This window comes from Centruroides sculpturatus, unplaced genomic scaffold, assembly GCF_000671375.1.
Source record: "Centruroides sculpturatus isolate CEXI.00-Female unplaced genomic scaffold, Cexi_2.0 scaffold45, whole genome shotgun sequence".
Lineage (NCBI taxonomy): Eukaryota > Metazoa > Arthropoda > Arachnida > Scorpiones > Buthidae > Centruroides > Centruroides sculpturatus.
In genome coordinates this window covers 758870-783091 of record NW_019384310.1, presented here as the reverse complement: position 1 = coordinate 783091, position 24222 = coordinate 758870, and the positions used below count along the sequence as shown (strand labels likewise).

Sequence of the window (24222 nt, the reverse complement as noted above, 5' to 3'; positions counted from 1 at the left end):
ATAAAATATTGAAAAGAATGCCTTCTGAAAATGGTGATTGTCGAAAAAAAATTAAAAAGTTAAGTAAGATAATCACATAATAAAAAATATAGCTCATTAATTTGTTAAATAAATATTAGACAAAAGACTTGTAAATTTATTGACGTACAGTACACTTATTAAATCCGAAAATTCTACAGTAGTTTACATTTAGTAGTAATTTAATAATTAATTAAGAAATGATTTAATATTTTATCGTATTTTGTTATTTGAAAGGTCTGTTATGTTGAAGTAGAGGACTTGCTGTGACGTCACATAGATCCAAGGTCATGCTAACAAATATACGGGATCTGGCTATCCTTGTAGTTTAAAGTCCTTGAATGTAGTATAATATACTATTTGATGTTAAACAAGTTAAAGTATCATAACGTTAATAATACAGATGTAATAAATTATTATTAAACAAAATTTGAAAATAGAAATAAATTATAAGTAATATTTTATAATTATTAATAAAACTTTTTTATACATTTTAATTTATAAAAGATTTAATAAAATCCGGTAGGGTTCGCTAGTCGCGAGAAAACGAAACGAGAAAATCAAAGTAATGTACGAGAAACGAATTTAAATCGAAATCTATATCCATTTCTGTAAGTATTTTAGCTCTTTAATCAATAAGTGATACCGAAAAAATCCTTTATAAGCATCAAATCTATTTAATTTAATACATTTTTTACATAAAAGATAAATAAAAAACCTCCTAATTAGTACATCAGTGATGTAATTTCTGCTTAGTTTTGTTTTTCTAGGTTCTTAATATCGAAGAGTTCCGAGTATTTACAGGATTGGATTCATTGATAAGAATGCAGTAATTAAAGAGTGAGATTGAATGACAGTCATATACATGCTCCATTGATTATGTGTGTTATATTTTTGTTTTGCATCAAAAATAATTAAGTAGATAAAGAGATTAGCATGATATATATGATCATAACAGATGATAATCTTAGAATTTTTTTTTAGTATACTATAAATACACAAACAGAATAATTTTAGTACGTGCGGGTCAACATTATAATTGTAACACATTGGAATAATTTAGGTTATTTATTCATACATATATACAGGGATGCCAAAATCTTGATATGGGAACCTGGGTTTAGAGTTGGTACTTTTTAACTTTTTTTTTTTTGAACAAAAGAAATTTGTACGTTTCTTTATTAATAAAAAGCAGTCTCAAAGATTTTTTTTTTTGTTAATGAAAATAACATGAATTTTCAAGATAGGAACTACTATGAGTCCCTAAGTTTTCTCCAGTCCTAGGGAAATATCCTCAGTTCCCTCCTCTCAATAGCCCTGCATGCATACATATATACAAAATATCTAAAAGTAACTTATACCTTAACTTTCTACCACATATTTAGGATTGAATTTTAGGATAGATTATAAATAACATAATCAAACAAATTCTATAGAAATAAAAACATTTTGAATTAAATTTATCAATATTTAAAACAACACAAATAAGCATAATTTAGGAGCCATTCATTTTAACAAAATATTTTGATTGTAATAATTAGAAGTGTCATCATATATAATACTTTTATTGTTGCCAGTAAACTGAATAATACAGAATTTCAGCATGTGTCATGTTACTTGTTAAGTTTTATTATTTGTGTCATTCAAATGTGAAATGCAATTGTACAGTACTTTTTAGGGAAATATAAGTGAAAAATACTTGAATTGATTCATTTTAAATAAAAAAAAATGTTAACTTAAAATATATACTTGTAAATATGTATATTTAATTGAAAATTACATATGTAAACTTTTATTTTCCTGTTGTGATTAGTTTAAAAATTTGTTTTTGAATGCCTGATGTATTTAAAACCACATATATTTAATTTTTTACCTTTGAAAATTTGATTTATATAATAGAATGGATTCAAGATTTTAATAATCTACAAGATTATTATAATTAAAATTTTTGCTACTTAAAATGTATAAAATATACATTTAAATTAGCCATTCATTTTAATTAACTTTAAGAATTAAACATTCTTAAAGTTTTCAAATTAAAAATGTTAATATAGTTTGTTATGTTCTGTTTCTTTCAAATATTTTTGATTGCAAATTATAATAATTGTAATTTTTAAAAAATGTTTTGCTGCCTAAAGATGTTTCAAATAAAAGCACAATTTTTTCTCTTCCTGGTGCCATTGACCTCTTGCTAAGACTGTATATAAGCAAACAAACCAAAAAATTCGGGTGTGTCCTTCATGATGTATTTTGTTCTAAAATTTTTTTGGTATGTAGTTAAATGATCGCCTTAAATACTCGGGCTATAAATTTGCTAATTTTAATAATTTGAGCTGTTGATTTTGAAAGTGGGGCAAGTCCATAAAGCTAATTCTTATTACAAATTAACATAAAATTTGTTTTTAATCAATTCACAATAAATATCTTTTAATATCAGTATAAATTTGTTACTAGTAATTTACATCATCAATGATATTTACAGTGAGTTGATTTTGAAAGTGAGGCAAGTCCACTGTAAAGAAAAATATGAAGATATGATGGATTTATTTCCCTATGTACTACTCATTTATCATGAATACTTTAAAAATATGCGTCATCTAAACTAAGAAATATAATTATATGCATGCAACTTTTTACTAAATATTTTTTATTATTATCTGTTTTTTCCTATAAAATTAAATTTATTTTTTGTTTTATTGCANATATAAACAATTTAGCATTATCGAAGGTTAAATTTTTATGTATTTTATGCTAAATATATAAATTCACAAATTAAAACATAAATAGATATTATTTCAACATATTTGATAAGAAGAGATGATTTCATCAGAAAGCAATTTACTAGTAATTGATAGTTCCTAGTATACCTACGTCAGAATTGTTTCATGGCAAATTGTGACACAGACGTAAAGAAATAAATATTTAAGTCATCTGTGTGTGATTAATTGGTCAAAGACCTCAATAAAGTAGTTTTCAAAATTTTATATTCTTATGTCCTGATTTGTATATTTAAAAGTATGTCAGGGACTCCAGTAATGAATTGATAATTGTGACAGAAGATATCAGAAGAATGATCTTAAATTTTATGAGATGCATTTATTATTAGAACAGTATATAAAGATCAAGTTAACTCTGGTTTGAATCATGTAAAGTAACTAGTGATAAATCAAGTGAGTTAATAATAATAATACAGAAATGGAATGATTTTATATTGATTCTGCATTTCTCTTCCAAACAATCTTATTTGTTTGGAAGAGAAATGCAAAATTAGTTTTTTAATTTTATTAAGACTAAGAAGTTGTTTATTGATTTTTTTAAACTATTTATCCAGTAGTAAATTTAATTTAGTTATTGCTGTCATTCCAAAGAAATTCATAAAAATTAATCAAACTGTTACAAAAAAATATCTTTTTTATAAAAATTAAAAATGATAAAAATTAATAATGATAAAAATAATGATATAATAAAATATAAAAATAAAAATAATTGTCATTAATAAGAACAAAAGTAAATTAATTTAAATCAAGAACTGTGTGCATTGCAGGCTGATGTTAATGATCCATATAAACACGTGATGAATTCATTAATTAAATCCATTAAATTCTGTCAAAACAAACGATAGCGTGTATAAATTAAAAAAAAAAAAACTTGATATGCCAAATTTTGTATTTTAATTAATTATGTTAATTAGTTGAATTTTTCAGCCGTAAAACATTTAAAAACCAGCCTATAACGAATTTCATTGTGGTTTCGGTTGGGCGAGAAAATTCGAAACATTAAAGAAACGCTCATTAAAACTTGGTATAAATACTTCATAACTGTTTCTATTAAATTTGTATACAATATATTCACGCTAAAGAACATAAAATATCGTTTCGTGCATCCTGCAATAGTAATAAGAAAATAAATCTCCGTAATAATCTGTTTAGAAAGAGGATTGATATGAAATTAATGCTAAGCCTCAAATTTGACCCGAATTAAATAATAAAACAGTAAAATTGCCGTCGTGTATTTTCGGATGGGCGTTGGTCATCTTCCTCAACTTTCGACTCATCTCCGCCCAATGGCCTTTCGGTTCTCGGTACTTAATAATTTCACACGTCAGTGGCATATCCTGGATTTTGGGAATATGGGTACTGCTCGGGAGACAGGCTCGTGCTCCCTGTCACATTTTTCGGAGAATGTTAATCACCTTAGAATTACTTCAGTCGCGTCATCTTACCTACCCGAATGAGTTAAATTAGGCTACCGTATCTATAATTCCTTTATAATTTCTTATATGATCATTGATGAAATTGGGTTTGTGCATTAAAAGCTCGGCAGGAAATTAAGTTTTTCAATAAAAAAAATAAATTATATACTGTACAATGAAAAATTCAAAATGTAACCATTAAGTTTAAATTATTTTTATCAACACGCTGTAAATCCGCGGTTGTTACGAGAAAGAATAATCTTCAAGAACTTTTGTAAGCTTCAAATTAAATAAAATGTCTAGTGAAGTATTTTGTAATGTCTACTCTTAGTAATACTGTATATCTTTGATTGTAGGAAGTTCCCATTTTTATCATCTGATTGATTCTCAAATAACCGTCGTTAAACAAACCTTTATAAATCGAACTATATTTTCCCCAAGTTTGTTGTTATAAATTGAAATTCTATTACCGAAAAAACACATCGATCAATATAATACTGTATCAAAGAATAGAACATCTGGCAAGTCATAATAGAAAATTTATGCTAATTATTATTAAAACAATATCAACTATATTAGCATAAGGTGCAATAAATTGTATATTACGTCACCTGTATGCAGTAACATTTTAAGAAGTTTGTAGGTTCTAGATATAGTACATTAATGTTTTTAGGCTCATTCTCCTCCCGCACACGTATCAAATATGTTTCGATATACGGTGAAACCTCGCTTTGTGGTCATTCGTAAAATTCTCTTGTAAAACTGCATAAGTTTTAATGGAAATTAGACTCTATCTTAATGGCCACCGGAAACCACTTAAATGGTCAAAATAGAAATGTCCTAAAGTGACATTTATTTCCATTTACTTAGCTAAGCCATCAGAGTAGAAAAATCCCGCGTTCGCAAATTCAACGCATTATTTAAAGCATTTTAAATTGAACTTTATTGCTATTGTTTTGGAACAGTTTGTCGATATCTGTATTAAACATATAACAGAATTCAGTGCAGTACTCTAGTTATAGTTTTGTATATCAATTTTTTCATACCCCACTTTCGTACCACCTCACCTATGTGGCCATTTAAGTGGGTCGTGTGTATATGCCGAGGGTGGTCACATAAATGAGGTTTTACTATATTTAAATTTCTTTCTTCATTTTCTTGTACATACGGTGGCTACATTATGGGCGTGCGTCCACAGAAAATTTTCCAGGGGAGTCAAATAATTAGATCAATGAATTTTTATTTAATTTTTGGGGTTTTCTCACAAGTAGATTATAAAATACAGTATTGCATCAAAGTGTCCCATGGTCGAGGATGTAAGATTACATATCTCAATCACTTTTACGATTATAATTTGCAGTGGCGTAGCGTAGTGGGGGCGACAAGGGCGGAAAAATTTTACAATAAATAATAATAATATCTTGTAAAAATTTGAACCGTTTCATTTCATATTTTGTCGCACCTACGATTCGGACCGATTGAAATGAGCACGGAATTTTTCATTACTTATTCTGAGACGAAACTGAATTTTAGTCTTTTAAATTGGAATACCTAAATAAGGGAGCGGCGAAATTTTCCTCCGCCCCGGGCGGCTGACACCCACGCTATGCCACTGATAATTTGTGTAATTTTTTACTCGATCCCAGGAAGGTGTCCCATTTGCCTTCCTCTATAAACGCCTGTGGCTACATATATCCAAGACGGATACATATCCAAGTAAACTCATCTATGAAAATATCTGAATCAGCTACTAAATGAATCCCTTTGATCGATCGTTATAGGAGGGTCGGGATCATATACCGGTAGTAGTAGCTGGTTCAGATATTTTCATAGATAGATTTACTTCGATATATCCGTCCCGTTCATCGTGAGTCGGATCGAACCCATGAGGAATAGAGCTTTTTCCATGTTCCTGGAAAGTACAGAAAGTTAAAATTAAAAATTTTTTGATAGCAGGTGGAAAAATTACACATTTTGCGAGGATAAACGGCTTAAAATTTGAAGAGGAGATAAATAGTCTAATAATATAACGAGTTTTATAATTTGGCTATTTATAAAATTATGGCAGTTAGTTACTACCGGTATGATAATTTAATAAATATCATTAAAACTTTTACAGATGCAAAAATATGTTTAGCATAATTACTAAGAGAAGTAACGTGAACATATTTTGTACTTTTTCTGACAAGCTTCAAAAACAGTAAACTGTCACTTTTCTGACCTTATTGGTTTATGGAAAACCGTCGTAAAGCGAGGCCTAGTGGTTCCCGTAATTTCGATATCATAAATTGAATTATTTCCGTGGAAATGACCATTTTAACTCTATCAGTGTTTTTCAACCTTTTTGAATACGCGACTCCTTTACAAGTTAAAAAATTCTGGCGACCCCCCCAAGGCCATATTAAAACTATATCAGTGATTTTAAAAACTACGTATTTAATTTTCTTTCTTTAAATATCGATCGAAAAACCAATTGTACTGTAAAATAACAGGCACAGCCTTCTTACTGAAATTCTAGTTTTTTTTATCGTAGTGTAGGACCTACAAACACTTGTCTTTTTCTTTCACCCGCGACCCCCCCTGTAAGGCTTTGGGACCCTCCTGAGGGTCGCGACCCACAGGTTGAAAAACACTGAACTATATGATCTATAAAAAGATGACCGAAACAAGGAAGAATGCGGTATTCCATTTAGTCATAATAAAAGGAACTTTATACATCATAAATATCATAAAAGTGAAGGTTATAAAACTTGCAGTCTTAAAGCGAGATCTAATTATATAATTTGATTATTCTTATTTGTTTCTTTTTAATCATTATATAAAAGAAAAAATTAAATACTGTACTGTATAGCAAAATTCAAGTGGATATAGAAAAATGTTAGCTTATTTGTTTCTACCTTCATATAAATATTTATAAGCAATTAACTAATTCTGAAAATGAACTCGAATAATTCGTTTTAAATTAGCACATTTAACAAGGAAACTGCATTGAATAGTGTTCCCGGCATCGTTAAAATTTCCATATAGCCCGATTGCCTCGTACAAGTGCAATGTTTGTGGTTCGAAGCACCAATATCTTCCGTATGTCGTAAGATGGCACAAAACTAGATTTCGTTTTATTTAAACCGCTATATATCTCTCCAGACAATGCCGAATACGAGTAATTTAATTACGATCATCTCATACCTAACCAAATCTGTCAAACGCGTGAAGTATTTCGTAAATTATTTTTAGAATATCGCGGATTTACTTTTTTTACTTTCCCGGCTGTTATACAGAGGGAAAGTATGACGATCCGGCAAAAAATGACCCCCCGATTTTTAAATTTTTGGACTTAGGACAGCTTGAAACGTCGAGAAATGCAAAATAAATAAATAAAAATAAAAACAATTCTGAGGTAATTTCTGTACGTATCGATGTTAGTGTGTGTGTGTAGCACAATATTGTTTACCCTGTTTGAAGCTCAATAACTTCTATGCTTTTTATCGAAAATTTCTGAAATTTCGCAGAAATGTTTGTTTATTACGAGATTGATGCTATTAAAATTTGGTGATTAAAAGTGGAGGGAGTGGGGAGATAATAGGGGTCGTGTGTATCGCCGGTATCGGACTTGTGACAATTTTACTGGTATTGGCATTTAAAATTTTTTATATAACCCATTCTTATTTTCAAAATTAAGCTTTTCGCTATTTTATAATAGTTAAAAATATAAAATTGTTTTTAGTAAAATACGATAAGAGATGGCGTCACCAAATGTCGCCGGGAAAGTTAAGCAACCCGTTGCTGGATTTTTTAATAAAAGCATTTAACAAATGAAGAAAATAAAGAAAATTTTCATACAAAATAGATCGATGAGAATTGCTTGTTTAATGACACAATTCAAAGACAACAATCTTTCTTCTTATTTGTCACAAAATAACAGAATATCTTATGTTTTGAATAATTCTACTAAATTCTGAATAAAGTTTAGTATATTGTTATATTGTTAAGGATATTGTCTGCCATTTTAGTTTTGAGTCATTACAGGCATTCCAATTCCGCTGGTGTTACTGTTTATCCTGTAATATTTATATCAGCAATTCCTAATTTTCCGCTTAGCCTAACTCTATTCCCGATTTTTACCGAGTATTGTGAACCCACAACGTTCTTCCTTCTTTCATCTACTATAATGCCTAGATTTTGCATAATGTAGTAGATTTGGAAAGAAAAAGAAAACATTTTTAAGATGTAACCACAAACCTTTATTTCGGTTACAAAAAAACATTGACTTATATCTAATGCGATGATCGAAATTGTTTCGTTTTTGTATTTAAAATGGTTTTGAGATTGAACTTTATGCCGACAACTGAATACATAAATCTGAGGTGGCGCGCAATCTCGGATTTACTATTTAGCCGTCGGGAATAAAACCCATTTCAAAAGTCCAACCCATTTCTAAATTTGTTTTCGGTGTAAGCATAAGTTGGGGAACCGAATTCGCATCAATAAGTTGACACGAAAGAAAGCTGGGGGATCCGGGTTCGAATCCGAACGGGTCGAAAAATCCCCAGGAAATTTTCGGGGGGTGGTCGTTCAGATATGTCGGGCCCCGTCCCTCACCACCAGGCAGCCCCATCGTGGACCTGGCCGAACCCATAATGGGCTTGCAAAAAGAGGCCCTCTTAATGCCCACAGGGCGGAAAGAGTTAAAAAAAAAAAGATTTTTTTTTAATACGGCCGGATGGCCGAACGGTCAAGGTGGCAGCTGCCGCTCTGGGAAACTCGGAATCGAATCATAGGAATTTTTCGGGGTGGTTCGACTGGATATGTCGGTTCCCGTCCCTCACTATGCGGCCATATCAATCCCATTGTGAGCCCAGTCCTGCTAAAAGAAGCCTTCTTAGTGTCCACAGGGCGGAGTTTGAAAAAAGTACAAGGAAGGAAAGGAGAAATGTAGTACAAGGACTGTATACTACAAGGATAGCCAGATCCCTATTCTACAGTGTTAGCCAGGAATGGCAAGTTAGTGACGTCAGCACGTGTCCTGACCTCTCTNATTTTGAAAATTAGTCTAATTTTTGAATTTCAAATGTTTGTTATGAAGAACTTCATAATTTGTTTATTATATACCTTTAGTAGCTATTTGATTTTACTATAGTATACTGTAACATCAGTTCAATGTGCTAAATATATGTCAGCAAATAAATTTTTGCTGTTAATACACTTCATATCATAAAAGCATTTTTAATCTTCTCTACAAGAAACAAAACATTTATTTTAAGCACTGTTTTGTTTATGCTCAGATATTTTATGATTGATGCTGAATAAATTTATTTTTTTTTAAACTGTTTTACTACTAATTTACTAAATCTTGTAAAAGTTGTTGAGTTTTTTATTTTTTCTTACCTTATTTTTTGTCAAGTGTATGCTACTTTGAGAGTATTCTGTATCTAAAATGTGACATGTAGTATATTTACTTAATTAATATAATAATGTAATGTTTATATTGGCTAATTTTCATAAATCATAAATGATTTAAAACTGAATTTCTTCAAGTTAAAGTGATTTTATTTTATAAGTTATTGCTTTTTATTGACATTTTAACACTGTTCATTGAAAGTTTGCAGTTTAAAAAGCATGATATATATTTAATAAAATGAGAAAGCTGATTTTTTTCTGTTTTGTTAGAAGTCAAGTTGGCAGCTGATGATAAAAGCTCATCTTTGTTACATTTTTGATAATATGAAGGCAGGCATAATTTTAGAATATTAGTGATGAATAACTGTTATAATTAGCCAGTTTAAAATTAACATTATCCAAATGAACTTCAAGTATTAATTTGAAGTTCCTTAAGTTTTTAGAATGCATTTGACTGTGTGTGATCTGACATTATCATGGAGCAAGATTATACCTTGATGCAACAGACTGAATCATTTCCAAAGAATAACCTGCAAATGATTCAGAATGTTACAATTAACATTTAGTGTGTCTTCCTATCTGAGAAAATCAACAAAAATTACCTCTTGTGGTTTCAAAACATTGTGCAATTGAAATTTGAGGTGCTAAACTATTTGTCTCATAACATTGACCTGATACTGAGGGACTTATTTCTTTGGGCTTATGAGAAAACATTTTGCCATGTTTTGCTACTTAGAACCAGTGATCTATTTGGAAATGCTTACCAATCAATTGGTAGTGGGAATGACATTGTCAGTAGTTGGTCGGTCATTCTGTAACCAATTCTTGAAGATTGGCAAATCTGGCAGCAACTAGTACAGGGATGGCCGATAATTTTTGCCCTGGGTCGAATTGGAAAGAAAACTTTTTTCACAGGCCGAACCAGAGGCTTCTCTAGGAAGATTTTGAGGTGGTGCGAGATCTCATTGTGGTGTCACCCCGTAGAGGCTAAATTGTACATAGAGATTACAGATACATTTTTCACATTATCATGCATTATCTACGCTGTACTTAAGAGATTTGTAATGGGACATTAACTCTAAACGCACAGTGAGTTGTTGACCTTTTTTTCTTTTAGGCGTCAGAATTTTTCTTTGAGCTATTTGGACTTGAGTAGCTAATATTGAAAGATTGATTATGGACCACATAAATTCATTAGATGGGCCATATATTGGCCATGCCTGAACTAGTATATCTCTGGAATCTTTATAGGTAATGTTTTTGAATGATGCCTATTCTCAACAGTTGAACTGGTAAGCATTTCTGAACAGATCCCAAGTTTAAAAAGCATTAACTTCTTGGTTGACTGAGTTTGACTGTGATTTCTTCTATGTTGGATTTGATGTTCTGGTGTCATGTTGGAATAAATCCTTAGATCAACAGTGACAATTATGTTGAAAAATATTGCAGTTTAAATTTTGTATTTGGTTTTACATATAACAATATTTGAATATATCCTTATGATGTAAGATGATTTATTGCCTTAGTTATTGAATCTGCAGTGTAAAAACTGTATTATTTCCTGTGTATTGAGTATTAGTGATAAGACAGAATTTATACATTATTTCTGTGTTTGAAAATTATAAAATAATTTATTTGAATTGCATAATTTCTTTAAATTTTTGTACATATCAAAGATAATTATTATTGATTTTCACATATTTGATAAGAAACATTTTTTTTATTTTGTGTATTTTTTCCATATAATATAAATTGATTAATGCTTGATATTTTAAGATGATGATTGAAATTAATTTCAGAATTGAACATGGCTGCTTATGAAGATCCTTCAGGATCTCGTTCTCTTGAATTAGCTGTTGAATTAGCAACACTTGCAATTTCTTGTGACAGTGAAAATAATATTGATGCTGCTATTTACTATTACCAGGTATGTCATATTGCTTGAAAAAATAAAAAACAAAAAATATCCATATATAATGTGCTCTGACCAATCTGTTTTACTTTGCCTTTGAATATTCTTGTCAAAAACAAGAAACATGACAAATTTGTAAAATTAATGCATATCTTTTTATTCATTATATGTATCATAAATTTCTTTTATAAATATGAGTTTGTTAAAATTTTTAGGAAGGAATAGAATTTTTATTGTTATTTAAATAATTAATAAATTATATAATGAATTTTCTATAATCTTTTTTGACTTCTTTATAACCCTGCTAATCCAAAACAATCTTGCTCATTAGTTAATTTAGATTAGTAAGAGTGCTCTATATATATTTTTTGTAATATTATTGGGCTACAATTTGAAAACATTGTAGACCTATAATTTTCTACTGTTGTCCATCTATCCTTCCTTAATCTTGAGAATGGAGTTAGATAGATGAAAATTGAGACCAGATATGGAAAGCTTAGGGACACAAGGCCCAGATTAATTATACATGTGAGGTTAGCCGATTGGGTGTGTTTATCAAGATTATTGTGCAGTCACGACTGTCATGTGGGAGTGGAAAAACTCTCTGAGACAGGCTTTCCATCTTTTAACCCGTTTATTATATTACAAAATGTTTCTTACAACATTTTGCAAAGTTTCTTTGTAACACAGCTTGGGGAGCGAGTTAAAGTCCACACAAGAGTATGACATTCAGTAGGGAGTTCTTCCCTCTGTCCCTCAATGACAGATGTTGTGATTGACAGCAATGGGGCTTGCAGCACAGCTTCGGGCAAAAGTCTTGGGAGAAAAGATGAACCTCGGCAAGTACGGATGAATCCCAAGGGCGCAAGTTTTTCCCAAATTGATGGTAAATCTCTCGATGCTCTCTCCGTAAAGCACCAATTTACAGGATCAATGAACTACGGACCAAGAATGTCATGTCCTTGAATCATGTGGTTTTATATGTTTTACACCCAAAGTCAGGTTTTCATTGATCTCTCATCGTTACCTGGTGACAACTCAAAACCTGTTGGAGGGCACAGGAGAGGTCAACGTCACAATTAAACTCAACTCCTCTCTAACCACATTTCCCTTGACTTTGGTCTTTTCTACACCATTTTTCCTTTGTTTTAATATTTTACAAAAAGAAACCCTTATTGTTCAACTGAGACCTTTAATTCTTCCTATTCGTGTCTGAAAAGGAGATCTTTAATTTCTCAATTGATAGTCCATATTTGGACCTCTAAATCAACTTTCGTCTGGGACCTCACATATATGAACTTCTGGGTTTGCACTGAAAGTTACATTATTTCAGTTTAAAAATATTTTCTGAAAGGAGTTAAGATAGATGATTGGTCCAACTCTATTGCTAACAGAAAAAAGTATGATGTACAGGGGCAAGATACTTTTAATTGAGGTGGAGAACATATATTTTAAATTGCAGCCTGGCATTGTGATGCCACAATAAAATAATTGCTTGTTTTAAAAATTATTATTATTAAACAAAAACTATTTTCCATGAGTATTATTACAGTAGTGTTTTAATTATCTGATTTTCAGTTATCTGAAATTTCACATTATTCTATATAATTATATAATATGCTATTTACAAAGTTATGCTTTACATTTATCATTTTATTCATTCCACAGTTACTTTGTTAATTAGTCCATTATGTAACATATAAGGTGCTGATAAAGTTTACTAAGAAACTAATCTCATTATTTTTGTATTGTGCATTATACAATATAATGGACATTGCTTCATTTGTTCATTTGTCCTGGTGGTTTATATTTATATAGCACAATATTGTTATTGCAATATTTCATTTTTTCAATTTATTTCCTCTTAAGATAATTTTATTATTTGAGGAAGACACCAAATGAAAAGATAAAGAAAGTGATGCTTTACAGTTTAATGTATGAATGGCAGGATAATTCCTGCCATTCATGAATTTGATGTATGAATGGCAGGAATTATCCTGCCATTCATACATCAAAGTCAACTAAAAATTGGTTTGCTGAAAAAAAATTAATGTAATTGATTGGCCATCATGGACCCCTGATATGAACCAATAGAAAATGTTTGAGGCATTATGAGTCATCTTGTTTATGGTGAAACAGACAATACAGTACTGTAAATGAATTAAAATTAGCTATCATGGATTGTTGGAAAAATATTAAACAAGAACAACTTCAAAAACTAGTGAAATGTATGTCTGATAGAGTATTTGAACTAATTAAATCAAATGGTGGACCTACAAAATATTGAAACATCACAAATTATGTTTTTGTGCACATGTGTTTATACTTTTGAAAAAATCAAAAATTTAAAATCTGTGATAATTTTTTTGTAATTGTCAGATTGCTCTAAAAATTTCAGAAAATGTTTAAATTGATGTTGTAAACAATATATTAATATAATAAATGCATTACAATTGTTAATGCTTTTGTTATTGAAGAAAGTTGGGTGTGTTTATTTTGAAATGGACCGTAATTGAGTAATCTACATATATAAATAAAGATGTTTGTTTGCTATACAGTTCTAGGCCGTTCAACCAATTGCTACATTCACATACGTCTAACTTAGATAACGTTGTACATCCCACCCCAAAATATCTATTGGATTTCAGCAAATCAATTCATTTCTATCTACATTTGATACTTGATTTGCTGATTAAGACATAGTGTCCTCTATTGGCAAAAAATTTAACAAAATAATAAAGTAAATAGAATTCTTACTTTTTTGTAAGAATTATTTTCACTTAATTACTGTGATAATGATATAGTGTGAAATAGAGATGCTATATCATTACTGTGCCAGGTAGCATATAGTACTTGCCTGCATGGATCAAAAGTGTTGCCCTATGAAAAGTTTATAGTAAGTATATAAGTATAATTTTCCACATCTAACAACTCTGGTTTTTTCATTTCTGAATGGTATGTTCTTAATTCTAAAAAGTGCCCTCCAGTTGTCAAGTGGATAAAACTACTGGAACACTGGAAGTTAGTCATGGGATCAGGCATGGCCAGCAGGCTGGCCACATGGAGTTTTCCAGATTTTCTTCACATTAGTAACATCTAAATAGGGTCTAGCTTCCCATAAAAGTCTTTCCCTTGGCACATCACTCGCATGTCACATTACTGTAACCAAATAAGCTAAACAAATTCTGAGTGATTATTTATTGTGACATTGTCACAATGTTCTCAATTCTTAGTGGTGAACTTGCCCCTGTACATCATACTTTCCATGTTAGCAATAGAGTTGTATCTGTTATCTATCTAACTGCTTTCAGGAAAAAATTTTGAATTGAACTAATGTGACTTCTGATGCAAACCAAACTTTCCTATATAGGAATGTTTGGTTTGCATCAGAAGTCACATTAGTTCAATTCAAATATTTTATCTTTTATATCCTACATTCTAGGTCTCCTGCTCCTAAGCTTTCCATATCTAGTCTCAACTTTCATCTATTTAACTCCTTTATTGAGATTAAGGAAGGACAATGGGACAACAGTGGGAATTTATAGGTCTGTGATTTTTTCAAATTGCAGTACAATAATTTTTCAATAAATGCAATATTTATGACTTTCCACATAGTTCATACAATCTGTTGCCAAAATTTAAACACTTTATTATCACATAAAAGCAATTATTCTCACATTTTTACAAGATTTTTTTATTTAAACAAGTCATATGAAATCTTTACGATGTTAAGGTTAGCAACTTTGATTACATGTGGGGCCATTACAAACTATCCAACATGGATCACTTTTCAATTATTAATAATAGACCAGTATTAATTAGTCGTCATTGACCATCCTCTCTCCCAGGAGGAGTTGAATGACTACTTTCGGTTGAATTTACTTCAGTTCCCTTCTGCAACAGTTTCTTTCTCTTGGACCCACTGGTATAGTAACATTTGAATAGGAAAATTACATAATACAAGGTTACCAGCCTGCACAAAATATGTTTTAAGTGGTTTTTGATCGTGCAGAGTTTAAATATTTGTTTCATATTTTGCAAAATTTGATTCATTGGGAGATTACCACTTGATATTTGGCTGTGAATGGTACCAGTTTTTAGAGTTAGCATTAGGAAAAGATATCATATGTTAAAAAATTTAATACATCACATTTTCAATTGGTGTCTACTTGACCAATGAAATTGTGCCATTTTGCACCATTCAAGTATCGCAATAAATATGGCAATGTAGGCTGAAATAACCAAACTCTTTATATGGTTTTCATTTTAATGTTTGTTATATTATAGTGTTTGATTTATATAACTACAAAGATTATCTTGTGTAAGAGTTTATCAACTCTTACATAAGATAATCTTTGTAGTTATATAAATCAAACACTATAATATAAGAGTTAGAAGTATGAAATAATCTAATAATCTTAATCTTTGCTGCTGTTATTTTTTGCTCGAACAACGCTTGGCTCATCTGCTAGTTATTAGTAAATCTGTTTATAATTCATAAACCTGTAATTCATATTTATGATGAATTTACACTGAATATGAAATTTGTTTGCTGTCTCTTCTGTTCATTTCTGTTCTTCATATTTTCTGACATTTTTTTAATTCAATCACTTATAGGTCTCTTTTATATTAAATAATTGGGATTCAGCTTGGTATGTTCTCTTAGTTAAGGTTTCCTTTGACACTGATACAAAGGTGGTGAATATGTATTGAACTTTAAATTGTAATGTTAAGGATGAAAAAGAACAATAAAATTTCACATATTAAGTAAATCAAAAGTCTTAATGTAAATATTTTTAAAATTTTCAGATACATTCTAAAAATAAAGTAAAAAGATACAACCCCTTAAATCATTTTACTGATAAAATTTTGATATACTTTATTATAGGAATTGAATAATAATTTATTATTGTTTTACTTGTAGTTTAACCTAATAGGATTTTATCAGTAGATACATTCCAAAGTTGGTAAACTTTGAGAGCTGTCAAGAACTTTTAATATATTTGTTATGAAATTTAGTTTTTTAAGTTGCTGATTTTCTGATTGAGTTATTAAAATAAGGTCCATTTGTGAATGAGAGTGAGAATGACACGTGATTGCAGCAGTGTGCACGAGCTTCTGCTTTTGGCATGCTTTGTGTGTGTTTAGATGCTATTTGCAGCCGTATTGTCTGTCCGTGTGATGAACTGTAGAAGTTTATAATGTTTAAGAAAATTGAGTCGCCCGCCAACTGTAAGATACGATCTGTTATTTGATTTCAGCACGAAAGATCATGGTAACTGTCTTTTGGGATAGGAAAGGGACTTTTTTAGTGGATTTTATGCCAAGAGGCACAACAATCAATTCCGATGCTTATTGTGAAAATATCAATTTATTTATTCATTTAATATTTTGTATAAATATTTGTTATGCTATAAAAACTGTTTAATTGTGAAGAATATATTTTTAACATATTTCCGATGCTTATTGTGAAAATATCAATTTATTTATTCATTTAATATTTTGTATAAATAATTGTTATGCTGTAAAAACTGTTTAATTGTGAAGAATATATTTTTAACATATTTAACATAACTATTGCAACAATATCTTTAGGTGTAAAAATTCACATTATACAGGAAGGATTAAAAAATAATAATTGAACCCATAGATGATTTCATTTTATATATTTCTTGACCGCAATCAAATTACAATAAACTGATTATCACTATTGTTATTAAAATGATATGAAGTTACTTAAGGTATTACATCTCAATGACATTTAATATGTGTGACACTTGCATTATAGATTATGTTTTGTCTTAGTTATTACATTTATATAGGAAGAAATTAATTGAGTTAATTTCTAAATGTTAAACATTCCCTTCACTTCAAATGTTATTTCCTCAACTATTCAACTCTTGTCTTTAATTTGAGGTCTTATTTGAGATCTTAAGAATATTAAAAATTATTATGTAAATAATTTTTCTGTTATATAATAGAAAAATTATGTAATAAACGTAGTCTGAAAATATCAGAATGTTATTAGCTTTCAAATTCAAGTGATTTCCATCAAGCATTGAATACATTGAATATAATGGATCAAGTACAATGCAGTGAATCCATGCTGTTCTATTTTTGAATGCTGAGAAAAATATTTGATTTATTTAAGTAATTTTGTAATTATGTGAAGCTACTACTCTAGCTTCACGTAATTACAAAATTACTTATTTCCAAAAATGTTTATAACATTAAATATTTTTCTAGCTCTTATAAGTTATTTAAATATACAATTTTTTGTTTCTTAGATTATTAAGATGGATATTTACTAATGAAAGTTAATAGACTTAGAACTAGAATGATGATCAAACTGATACACAACAAAGAATAATAATTATTTTCAAATAATGTGGATTGAATAGGGCATTCTTCATATTTTAGATTTGTCTTTCAAGGGATTGCAGGTGCTTTGAGCATTTCATTGAAATTTAGGTATTTTTGTGTACTAAAAAAGCAGTTGTTATTTATTTATTTATTACTCTACATTGCCAGGTTTTGTATATTTTCTTAGCTAATGAATGTATCAAAGAGATTAAAAACTTTAAATGAAAAATAATTATGGCTAATATTAAAAAGTTATACATGTGTATTTTCTTACAAATATTATTGATTTAAATATGAAATTAATATAAAGGAGATTTAATATTAAATAAAAAAGAAGAAAACCTAATTAATGAAACCAATGTTAGAAATCTTTGACAAATGTTTTTGATCTTTATTTCAAACAGAATTTAGAAATGATTTAAATGTTTGAATTATGTATGTGAAACACCACATTTATACTGCATTCTTTAAAAAAAACTGAAGCTGGTTCTTCTGAACATGAGAAAATATCTTACTCCCATGAGAAAATTCGATATAATGCGGGTGAAGCTGTGAATAGACAGCAAGTGATAAATAGAATAAATTTTTTACATTTATTACCTTTAAAATACAGTTCTAATAATAATGAAAATAACATAATGTTATTTAATTTTAATGTACCAAATGTGCACAATTTTCTTTGCACAACTTTGTAAAATCTGGTTGTTTTTTGGTCAGCTTCAGTCTCAAGTCATCTTCGAGTTGAAGTCGGTGACAATGCTTAGTTTTCATGTTTGTCATGGCCAAAAATTGCTCTCGCAGAGGTATGTTGTGCAAAATGGTAGTAAATATTTTATTGCCGCTTCGCTGACATGATAATAATGATAATTGTACAATTAACACAAATTGTGTTAATTGTACAATTTTTGTTTCTTGCGCAAGAATTTCATTTAGGTATTGTCACAAATCATTTTTTTGATGAAATTTCGAGAATATTTTTAGTTATAAATAAACAAATTTGTGCATTCCACATCATGTTGTAAATTGCCTAATTTTAGATGGTCCACCCATTATTTTTTTGATTGCTTCATCTCATGCATTTAAATTTTAAATCGACTAATTTTAGATTGCCACGCGTTTTCCTTTATGCAATTTCGCATACCCTCAGGGGTACGTGTACTACTAATTGGGATCCATTGCTCTAGACCAGGGGTGGCCAACATGAGGCCCGCGGGCCGCATGCGGCCCGCCGGGAGTCGTGTTGCGGCCCGCAGAGCTAGGTCAAATGAACATAAATGTTAACTTTATTGTACATATCACCAAATGAACATTAGAAGAGTTAAGAAGGTTTGGAAGAGTTCTATGAAACGTATTTGGACAAGGATAAATATCTTGCGTTTTACAAACATGCTCTGTCAATGGTTTCGCTATTTGGAAACACTTATGCGTGTGAACAACTTTTTAGTCGTATGAAGTACATCAAATCACAAGTGAGAACACGAATTACTGATGTTCATTTGGAAAACTGTTTGCGTGTAGCGACAACATCAGTCCAGATCAATTTTGATGCACTTACTTGTTAGTTCTGTAAAACAAAGTCAGATGTCTCACTTTTAAATATTTTTAAATTGTCTAATAAATATGTTTCTCGGTTATTAAATAAATGATTCTCGGTTATGTTTTATTTTCTTCAAAAAAATAAATATACCTATTTTTTGTGTTTTTTTTACATTAAACCAGGCAAGTGTTTGACCACGATCTCACCTACTGGAAAGCAACGATGCGGTTGAAGCTGTAGCACACTTGCTTGTTTACTTTAATTTTAAAAAAAATTAGGTGCGTGGCCCGGCAGGAAATATTATTTCTGAAATTTGGCCCGCCTGCTAAAAAGGTTGGCCACCCCTGCTCTAGACTATAAACTAGATATGAATATCAATAACATTCTGTCAGATAAAGAGATTTATTTCACTCAAGAAGAAACATGAAAATTAACTAAAATAAAACAACTTTTTTTAATTCTAACAAATCAGTTTAATGACAAAAATATTTTTCTACAAGAATAGAATGATCTAAGAATTAGAATACAGTTACAAAATTTAAGATTTGACTAAAGATGTACTGTTTAAAGTGTCACATATCAAGCCAAATTTAATGTAAAATTCATATTGGAGTTACAATATGATACAATAAAATAAAATAACGAAATATATATTATATGAACTGTAATATGATGACTAGCAAGCACCTTAATTTTATTTTGTGTTTTTTAAATTTTATCTAATGTATAACTTTTGTTTCATCATTTTATTTTATTCTATTGATATTTTATTGTAATGCCAATATGGATTTTATGTTGAATTTGGCTTCCCTATTGCATACTTTAAACAATACGTTTTTAGTCAAATCTTAAATTTGTAATTGTATTCTAATTCTTAGATCATTCTATTTTTGTGTCAACTGATAAAAATATATTAATCTAGATCAAAAGTTTGTTTTTTTTCATTAAATTGAATTTGCTGGCATTGAGAAAGGCTGTTTTTCTTTTAGTTATCTGTTTCTCCAGTTTTTTTGGATATTGTATTTATATAAAAATTATTTCCAAACAATGATATATTTTAAGTTTTCTGTTTGTAAATGTAAAAATTTTTGTTATACATTTTAAAATTTACATAAAATATATATTTACAGGAAGCTGCACAGTTACTGAATGTTGCACAATCACTGGGATCAGCTGTGCCCAATCTTAATGAGAAAAAAAATGAATATATGAAGAGACTAGAAGAATTAAAAAGGACAAGTGAGTTAATGTTTTTAAATTATAGAAAAAAAAGAATATGTTTAAATTCCAATTGAACATTAATTTAAGTTTGATTGTTTATTATAGTAATCCAGATAATTAAATAAAAGTTTACTTGAAAGGAGTAGACCTGCTAATAATGGGAGTTTGTGATGTCTGACTGATTTGCCACATCACTAATTTGTCTATTTAGAGTTTCAGATTTCCCTCTAGTTAGTAGTAAATAAATGCTCAAGATTTGTGTGTCACGTAATATGTAGGAGAATAGTAACAAGCCTGATTGGCTTACAGCATCACAGAGCCTACTCCTCATAAGCAAACTTTTCATTTAATCACCTTGTATAAATAGTATATAATGAAGCTGAAGTAGTAAAGGGATTAGCCATCCTCTCTGAGAGACTCGGATTTGAATCCAATTCTATTCAGAAATTTTTTTGGATAGTTTGACTCAAATAACTCTGTTGAGCTCTATTTGCCACCCAGCAATTCTATTACAGGTATGGTCAGACCTCTGACAGACATAAAAAATGCCTTTTCACTACCTATAAGATGGAAGAGTTAAAAAGTTTGTATGTAAAAGTACATTTTAATTAAATGAAAATTTATTAAAATGAAATAGTTCCAAGTTTTTCATTTCATTTTCAGTTTTTAAGCATCAAAAATAAAATAGTTGTCAGTGTTTGCAAGTTAAAATCTTATTGATTGAATTAATTTAAAATTATTGCAGTTTAATTTTTTAGTGCATTAATCTTTTTAGTTAATTAAAACTTAGATTTACTAATTAAAAATGATAGATTTATTAATTTTGATTTATATATATATATATATATATTTCAGAGTTTTCTTGTCAAAATCAATTGCAAACTAAGAAAAATAATCAGCAGTCAGAACTAGAACGTGCTGAATTTCTCCTTCATCAGGCGTTTGATGAAGACGAAGCAGATAATAATGAAGAAGCTGTAGAACTGTACTCTCAAGCTGTGGAACTTTGTTTAACAGCAGTAGGTACTTAAAAATATTACAAAATTATAACTCATAATTCTTATTTATTATTATTTAATAAAAATTTTAGGAGTTTTGATAATTTGTGAAAATATTAATTTATTTATTCATTTAATATTTTGTATAAATAATTGTTATGCTGTAAAAACTGTTTAATTGTGAAGAATATATTTTTAACATATTTAACATAACTATTGCAACAATATCTTTAGGTGTAAAAATTCACATTATACAGGAAGGATTAAAAAATAATAATTGAACCCATAGATGATTTCATTTTATATATTTCTTGACCGCAATCAAATTACAATAAACTGATTATCACTATTGTTATTAAAATGATATGAAGTTACTTAAGGTATTACATCTCAATGACATTTAATATGTGTGACACTTGCATTATAGATTATGTTTTGTCTTAGTTATTACATTTATATAGGAAGAAATTAATTGAGTTAATTTCTAAATGTTAAACATTCCCTTCACTTCAAATGTTATTTCCTCAACTATTCAACTCTTGTCTTTAATTTGAGGTCTTATTTGAGATCTTAAGAATATTAAAAATTATTATGTAAATAATTTTTCTGTTATATAATAGAAAAATTATGTAATAAACGTAGTCTGAAAATATCAGAATGTTATTAGCTTTCAAATTCAAGTGATTTCCATCAAGCATTGAATACATTGAATATAATGGATCAAGTACAATGCAGTGAATCCATGCTGTTCTATTTTTGAATGCTGAGAAAAATATTTGATTTATTTAAGTAATTTTGTAATTATGTGAAGCTACTACTCTAGCTTCACGTAATTACAAAATTACTTATTTCCAAAAATGTTTATAACATTAAATATTTTTCTAGCTCTTATAAGTTATTTAAATATACAATTTTTTGTTTCTTAGATTATTAAGATGGATATTTACTAATGAAAGTTAATAGACTTAGAACTAGAATGATGATCAAACTGATACACAACAAAGAATAATAATTATTTTCAAATAATGTGGATTGAATAGGGCATTCTTCATATTTTAGATTTGTCTTTCAAGGGATTGCAGGTGCTTTGAGCATTTCATTGAAATTTAGGTATTTTTGTGTACTAAAAAAGCAGTTGTTATTTATTTATTTATTACTCTACATTGCCAGGTTTTGTATATTTTCTTAGCTAATGAATGTATCAAAGAGATTAAAAACTTTAAATGAAAAATAATTATGGCTAATATTAAAAAGTTATACATGTGTATTTTCTTACAAATATTATTGATTTAAATATGAAATTAATATAAAGGAGATTTAATATTAAATAAAAAAGAAGAAAACCTAATTAATGAAACCAATGTTAGAAATCTTTGACAAATGTTTTTGATCTTTATTTCAAACAGAATTTAGAAATGATTTAAATGTTTGAATTATGTATGTGAAACACCACATTTATACTGCATTCTTTAAAAAAAACTGAAGCTGGTTCTTCTGAACACATAACACCATTAAAAATTTTACTTTTTTACAATATTGTATAAAAAATACAATTAAAATATCATAAGATTAACATATAAAGTATATACTATCTACAATTTTAAGAAAATACATTTTTTTTCTTTTTTTTTTTTTAAACAAAATTTTGTCAGAGTATCCTTTTTTACATCTGTTCCCATCCAGTAAGCTTACATAGGCTAGTGTATGGTTAGTAGTAGGCTAGTGTTGTTGGTTGTGTTTGAACCAAATGCTTAATTGATTATATAGTTAATATTTTTATAATGAGAATAGTTCATTCATAAAATTTTCAATATGAAGACAACAGGACTATTTTGTTACAAAAATCAACAGGTCATTGTTGATTAATACCATTTAATGATGACAAATGAATGTAAACTAATAAACAACTTTTCAAATGCTGAAATCATTAAGAGCTTTTATGAATAAATTAGAATTTTGCAGAATTGTTTTTATGATATTGACAAACTTGTTTCCTGTAATTTAATTTTGATTAATTTAACTTTTGTATAGGGACCTTGAATACGTTCTCACTGTTTTTTAACAAATGGCGTTACCAGAACCACATGTGTTTATTTTTAGATGGTGACGCATCTGTAAGGAAGTACAATAAGCGACCTTGAAATTCAGTATATGTCATTTCACCAAAGTGTAAACAACTTATTTTTTCATTGTGTTAAACATGTCGAGTTTTGTGCCAAAAAAGAGTATTTGCCGGGAATTTTATTGCACTATTTTATTCAAAAAAATCTGCAACTGAAGCACACAGAAACCTTGTTGAGACTTACAGCAACCATGCTCTGTCGGAAACAACATGCAGAGATTGGTTTAGACACTTCAAAAATAATGATTTTGATGTTGAAGATAAAGAACAATCTGGCGCACCAAAAAAGTTTGAAGACGAGGAATTAGAGGCATTACTTCATGAAGACTCATGTCAGACGCTAGCTGAACTTGCAGAATCATTAGGAGTTGATCACACAACAGTTTCGAAACGTTTAAAAGGATTAGGAATGATTCAAAAGCAAGGACATTGGGTGCCGTACGAGTTGAAGCCGAGAGATGT

The 24222-nt window shown here is 29.2% G+C and overlaps 1 protein-coding gene across 1 annotated transcript in view; it reads left to right on the top strand.

Moving 5' to 3' along the window:
- Positions 1–535: 535 nt before the first annotated feature.
- Positions 536–24222, top strand: part of LOC111621560 (calpain-7-like) — a 71329-nt gene continuing 47642 nt past the window's right edge. The window contains exons 1-6 of the mRNA XM_023363736.1: positions 536–629; positions 789–899; positions 11407–11534; positions 20550–20658; positions 21496–21663; positions 23919–24220. Coding sequence (XP_023219504.1) covers positions 11415–11534; positions 20550–20658; positions 21496–21663; positions 23919–24220 — 699 coding nt within the window. The 5' untranslated portion in view covers positions 536–629; positions 789–899; positions 11407–11414. The remainder of the gene's footprint in view (positions 630–788; positions 900–11406; positions 11535–20549; positions 20659–21495; positions 21664–23918; positions 24221–24222) is intronic.